Source organism: Lytechinus variegatus, chromosome 3 (genome assembly GCF_018143015.1).
Source record: "Lytechinus variegatus isolate NC3 chromosome 3, Lvar_3.0, whole genome shotgun sequence".
NCBI lineage: Eukaryota > Metazoa > Echinodermata > Echinoidea > Temnopleuroida > Toxopneustidae > Lytechinus > Lytechinus variegatus.
In genome coordinates, this window is record NC_054742.1 from 15,890,189 (window position 1) to 15,897,344 (window position 7,156).

The following is a 7,156-nucleotide window of genomic DNA, read 5'->3' on the forward strand; positions in this document are numbered from 1 at the left end:
ATTGGCTAGTTGATCAACCCTCCATGGACAACCTTATAGTCTGGATTGGACTCTACGATCGCATAGAAGACAATACATTCATATGGATAGATGGGACTGAACCATCATTTACGTGATTATCAAACCACATCGTGACATCTTAATCTATGATGACAAAAAATCAAGCACTATTTATGTCGACTGTACATTTTGTAGAAAAAATGATCGTCATTTTTTGTATTTCATTTCGTTATGAAAAATTACAGTAAACATTTTTTTTATGATTAGAGGTCTTTACTGATCTGCCCTTTTATAGGTCGAACAAAAATGTATTAACATATGTGTAGCACACTGTAAAAACCAGTACAGGCCTTGGTAATTATCATTTACATTTAAAGATACGTGTGTATCATTGTTTACCAACAATAAGGCTTGGTACAACGTAATTGAATAAATCTCATGACAAAATGCTTTGCAGTGATATGCGCTAAGGGTAAGCATGTTGGTATTATTAATAATAATTTAATTACGGCATTATAAAAGGAAGTTGTACGGCTATTTTTTATAGATTGAAAAATAAATGGATCTTCAAGTTTGTATATTATGAGCTGATCAAGGGCGTGGAATGGGGGTGCACTGGGTGCACGTGCGTCCTCCCGATGAGGCAGAGGAGTTCCGACACTGGCAAGCAAAACGAATTTTGTACCCCTCTGCTTTCAAGGTGATTTTCCAAACTTTAGTTCCACTTACCCAAGATGTGCACCCCCATACAACTTAAGTCCCACCTCCCCATGCCCACCCCAGCTTATGCCATTGCTGATTGTTAATACAGTCAATTTCTGTAACATAACAGTAACTATTTCGAAATCAATCTATATTTACATTAAAGAAATTATACCTTGACCTTTTCTTGGATGATTCTAGGAATTGGGCTCCTGGGAATCCCGATAACTATGATGGCATCGGAGAAGATTGTGTTGAGATGTATGAAGGAGGGACATGGAATGACGAACAGTGTCTGGCCGCCAATGCTTTTGTCTGCTCAAAAGGATCAGGTACACTTACAAGAAAAGTACAGTCCATTGACTGTGTAGATTAAAATCCTCTGAAAGTAGACTAAACTAATCTCATTGTTTAAATTGATAAAAACACTTTATTTTGATTAGTATCATAATCTCTTATTACTCTCCAAAGGTTTAGCCATTTCTAACATCTTCGAATTCTCTTCTCGATTGTGTGGTAACATCAGTTAATTAAGGATTTAGAAAAGTTTGTTTCAGACATTAAATTAAAAAACGTGAACTGAGAATGTAATGGGATTTTATATTTCAATTCATTAGCTTCGAATCGAAAACTACTCTCGAATGTTGCAAAGTAGTAAAAAAAAAAGTACAGCCACGTTGGCTTTAGATAGATTAAACTTAAAAGAGATGGTTTTGTCCAAGACTGTGTGGAAACTTCATCGCTTAGTCAAAATGCTACGTTCTGTATATAAGATAAGCCAAGATCAATATTTACTCTCCATGGAATACCTGTTATATGTAGATAAAACTGCTAAATCGTCAACCCAGATTCCGAATTTAGTATAAAAAAAGAAAAAAAAACCTTTTTATTCCTCCTTTACAGAAGAAATCCCCAAATGTAACATCAAGGATGGTTGGGAATCTTTCGGTGACAAGTGTTACCTATGGGTAACTGATACTAAGGACATGGATTTTGCTACACAGTATTGTACCTTGATGGATGGATACATCATATCTATCAATTCGGAAGAAGAACAGACGTTTGCTACTTCAATGCAACTACGTCATGCTAACGTGCAATACTGGATTGGACTCAGTGATGAAGTATATACCCTTTTCAAGTTATTCTTACCTACAAATATTAATTGCTCATTGGGTCTTCTTAATGGTATAATTATCGAGATTAGTGTTCAAACATATTATTTGGAGATGGCTGAATTGTTAATTTTTGTTACTTTGGAATTGGATGAGTCTCAATTGTCGGTCTATAATAAAGAGTATTTCATTGGTGAATCCTTGATTGGTGAGAAAAAAAATTATTTGTACCTACATAATAAGGGCATGTGTCGATCACTTTAAAGAGTAAATTGGTTGTTATTTTTTTTTTATTCTTGCTACTTTTAAAGAACCAATTGTTCGTTTACATATAGAGTGAATAAAAAATAGAAGCAACCGAAATCAATGACCTGTACGGAAATTAAATAAAACGAAATAAGTAGGTAAAGGAATGAATTTGTAATATAAGAATATGAATAAAATAATAAATTGATCAATGAATAAGTGAATAAATAGACGAAAATAAAAATAAAGCAATGAATATATATTCCAACACATTTTTTTTATGAATTCAAATACATGGACAGGTGTGTGTCATCAGTAATAATGGACATGGAATATAATAGAACGTTTCCAACAAGTATTCAATAAGCTTATGAAATTAATAAAAACAATGTTTGCTCATATTAATAGTCAAGTAGGTTTACCATCTCAGACACTTTGTTTTCCTAAAAATGCAGGGCAACAAAGGCACATTTACATGGCAAGATGGGACTGGTATAACAGACTACGAACATTGGGATCTCAATGAACCTGACCCAGAGTAAGTTTGTCATCAGCGTCCTCGTCATTTTTTTTGTGGGGATAAGTTCATTTCGGCACTAATAGTAATCTTAGTCGGTATATCGTTTAATACTCAAAGTAAATATTTTCGTTATTATCGTAAGTAATATCATTATAATTATTATTTTTATTCTTATTATAAATTTAATTATTATAATTATAATTATTATCGTCGGCTTTATCGTCTTCAGTAGAAATAGAAGTAGTGTAGGCCAAGTTGCAAAATCCAGTATAAAGTAGTGGTAATAGGCCTAGTAGGAACAGTGGTACTAGTATTGGAAGTAGTAGTAGTAGAAGTAGTAGTAGTAGTAGCAGTAGCAGTAGTAGTAGTAGTAATAGTAGTAGAAGAGGTAGTAGTTGTAGTTGTAGTAGTAGTAGTGGTAGTAGTAGTAGTAGCAGCAGTAGCAGAAGTAGTAGTAGAAGTAGCAGTAGTAGTAGTAGTAGTAGTAGTAGTAGTATAGTAGTAGTGGTGGTGGTGGTGGTTGTATAGTAGGAGCAGTAGTAGCATCAGCTGCAGCAGCAGTAGTAGTTGTAGTAGTAGTAGTAGTATAATAGTAGTAGTATAGTGGTGGTAGTAGTAGTAGTACAGTAGTAGTAGAGTAGTAGTAATAGAAGTACTACTAGTATGTTGTTTCAATTAGTATATCTGTTACAATATAAGTTCGCCTTATATTACAAATGTTATGACATATTTTTATTTCCTAGGATATATCCTGCTTGTGGTAGGATAAAGGGACCGTACCCGGATGTATGGAGTGTGGATGATTGTAGTTCGACAAAGAGATTTATCTGCGAAAAACCACAAGGTATCGAAGTAAATCTTTGTTTTTATTTTTCATATAATGTTGAACAACTGTTTGGTAATTATGATCAAGATTTATATTGGATTTTTTTTTTCGGAAACTATTCATTTTAAAGTTCAACTAGTTCTTAACATAATTCAATAAGGAGAATCATGGTATAAGGTGAATTATCACATGTCTCTATGATGAATGGAAAGAAAAGTAACAATGTGTAATTAAATAGTATTGTGAATATATCATCACAGGTACGTGTGCAGAGGGTTGGATCCTTCACGGAGGTGAATGCTATCAGTTCAACGCGATAAAGAGAACATGGATTGATGCAAGTTATTACTGCAGTACCCAAGGGGGGTGGCTTGGTACCATATTTGAGTGAGTGAAAAAGGACTTATAATTCAAACATTGCTCTGTATAGCTGCTTTCCATTTCTGTTATCCGTCTATGCTTTCCTTTCCTATTCTTTATAACATGGTTTATAATTACTTATACTTATTCAATCTTGAATTAATCCCTTTTTTCAAAGAATTTTTTTATCACGAATGAAATATTTCCACCCTTTTAACTGTCATTTCTTTGGTCATTCTATTCTTTCACTGTATACTAACCTTTTGTCTCTGGCTGTTTAAAGGGGTACTGAATGGTTGTTCTATGTGACCAATTCTGTTTTAAAAAAATCATTAGCAAGCTAAAAACTGAAAACTGTCCGTCACTTATCAGAACTATCTCCAAAAAAATAAAAATGTAGCGTTCATTTGTCATAAAATGAGTAAACATACATCGTGGTGGTATTTTGGTTGTATTTTAGTGGTGCAGAAAATACTTTTATTGCGTCCAAAATGGGCCGTCTTCAAGACGAAAATGTTGCCAGAATGTGGATTGGATTCTCAGGTAATTATTTTATCATTTTCTATACGTTTTCAAGAAAGCTAGAAACACATAATAGGGATATTTTTCCTGAATTTGATTTGCTATATCGTATTTAAATGACCTAGCTTCAGTGTCATCTGTTTCCTCTGCCCTATACTATATTATTCCATAACTGATGAGTTAATCTGTATGGTTTCTGTTGGTTTAACACATCATGACGTGAATATCATTCTATTTTGCCATTTTATTATTATCATTATTATTATTATCATTTTTATTACTATTTTTATTATGATTATTATTATGATCATTATCACTGTGGTTGTTTCTATTATTGATAGTATTCAAAGTACAAAGTGAAAACGCTGTTTGAAATGTTTATACCACGCTGATTATATCAGTTCAACAATTTAAACAAGTGTTCAAATCTTTAAGAAAAGGGTTAAATTTAACATTTAACTATGCAAACGAAAGAATACATGCATGGTGTAAAGTGAAACGATTATTTGTTTACCATTGTAAGTATCATTAAAGGGGAATCCAGCCTTGGCCATAAAATGTTGTGTTGGGAAGGAGAAAAATAAATTAAACAGAATGGTGAAAGTTTGAAAGAAATCGGACCAACAATAAGAAAGTTATAGATGCTTTAAAATTGAAATCACTAATACTATGTAGATTTCAAATTGGCAACTGAGTAAGTAAATTATGACAAGGGGCAAGGACAACTTTCCCATAGGCCATGTACTTTATTATCAGGTATTTGTGGTTTTCTCCTAAGAACCCATTCCCCTGGGGCCGTTATCTAAATATAACCCCAGTAGTATAATGTTTTATGTCCTAATGAAAGAAAAATATAATTTGAAATAAAACTTTTGGGAAAAATAACATTTTAGCCATAATATGTATTGGAGTACATGGAAGAGTAGTCCTTGCCTTACATCACTATGACATCCCATATGCGGCCAATTTGAAGTCTACATGGGTATAGTGATTACCAATATTTACAACTTTTAAAAATTCATAACTTTCTTGTTGTTTGTCCAATATTGTTCAAACTTTCACCTATCAACTTGTCTGATTTTTCTTTTCCTTATAAAAACAAGTTTTTATTTGGGTTGGATTCCCCTTTAATGATTTTATTCTGATTGTTACTACTCTTAGATTATCTCAATGACAGTAATTGGCAGTGGGTGCATGATACCAGATCTACGTATGAAAATTGGATTGACCAACCCATTAATACTGAAGATCAAGCAGACTGTACCTACCTTGAGACAGGTAGAAATTCCATCACGCTTATAGTATTTCTTATAGGCGATTTTAGAGAAAAAAAGTTTTTCAAATAATTTTAATCTACTATCATATTTCATGTTTTTTTTAATATGAACTAAAGGTAATCGAGGAATTACGATATGATACTGACTGCAGTTTATTTCTTTAAACATTTAGGTATCGGAAATTAAAGAAAACTGAAAGAAAAAAAAATATGTGTAAAAATCTCTAGGATAAATACATAAGTCCGTGCCAAAAAAATCATGAGAAAATCAAGCGGGAAAATGATAACAGGTAATTAATATGAATTCCCAAGCCAATTAGTATCACCGATAAAAAAAAAACTCGAAAATGAGTTATACAGTCATGTAAGTCAGGTTCCTATAATCCGTTTGAGATTTCTCCCCCCCCCCCTTCTTGTTTTCAGCTGACACATCTGGTGCATGGAATCAAATGTTATGCGCATCCTCTGCTGGGTTCCTCTGCAAGATAAAAGCTGGTACGATAAAAATGTTTTAATGCTTAAAAATATGTGAATTAACAGTATGTCGCTTATTGGAATTCAATCAGCTATTTCATAATGATACGAATTTCCTGCAAAAGTGCAAAAATATGACCGAGATAGTGAGTCAAGTGGACAAGTGTAGATAAAAGTTTATACTTGTTCTTCAAGTTTAACTACTTAGCTCTTTTCCTGTGATATTTCTCTTCAGTAGAATTTACTTCTTTAAATGTGGTTATCGGAAGTATATTGTTTTCTACGGAGCCTTTAAAGTGTCATCGACTTGACGACTTGGCGAGATACTTTATCTTGCCATGTCGACATAATAACCTTATTATTTCGACATGGCGAGATACGTTATCTCGCCAAGTCGACTAAAAAAGTTATATGTCAATATGGCGAGATATTTTATCTTGCCAAGTCGACTTATAAAAAGTTATATGTCAACTTGGCGAGATATTTGGACTTGGACATGTCGACATTTAATGTTTTATGAGTCGACTTGGAAAGATAAAAATATCTCGCTATGTTGACATATAACTCTTTATAAGTCGATTCGCGAGATAACGTATCTCGCCATGTCGACATGGCAAGATACTGCACAGCGCTGCACAGGCAATTGATGCAGACCAAAGTACGCCTTTTTTAAAGTATGGCTAAAACGCTCTATATAAATGATAATGTAGTATATTATATTTAATTACTGTATTCTTTTTCACGTGGGAGAAAAATACTTGAAACAAATGATATTGATACTCCTTACTCTTTTAACAATTTTCCCCGCAGAATCCACCGTAACACCTGTGACAGATCCCGATAGTAAGTAAAGTGTTGTATGAATTTATTTCATGTGTTCAGATAAAATTCCAAATAAGCAATGGTATTGATTGTTCAACTATCTAAGAGGCAACTTAGACGACTGTAACAAATGTTTATGTGATGTTTTTTTTAAATTATGTACGAGAGTTTTGGAAACGATAACAAATGATTCGGCATTAATACATGAACGTTTAGGGACCAGGTATCTTCTCAATATGAATTATTTGCACGGCAACACAGTGCTTTCAAGAACATATTTAGATAGTAAGTAA

General features: G+C 33.1%; 1 protein-coding gene across 1 annotated transcript; it reads left to right on the forward strand.

The window, feature by feature from the left end:
• Window positions 1-850: 850 nt before the first annotated feature.
• LOC121411971 (macrophage mannose receptor 1-like) lies at window positions 851-6,892 on the forward strand (the record flags this gene model as incomplete). The annotated part of the gene is made up of 9 exons (XM_041604882.1): window positions 851-1,034; window positions 1,606-1,826; window positions 2,519-2,601; window positions 3,327-3,427; window positions 3,670-3,796; window positions 4,230-4,312; window positions 5,453-5,569; window positions 5,991-6,062; window positions 6,852-6,892. Coding segments are annotated over 9 exons (1,029 nt in total), but the record flags the coding sequence as incomplete, so codon positions are not given.
• Between the last annotated feature and the right edge of the window lie 264 nt (window positions 6,893-7,156).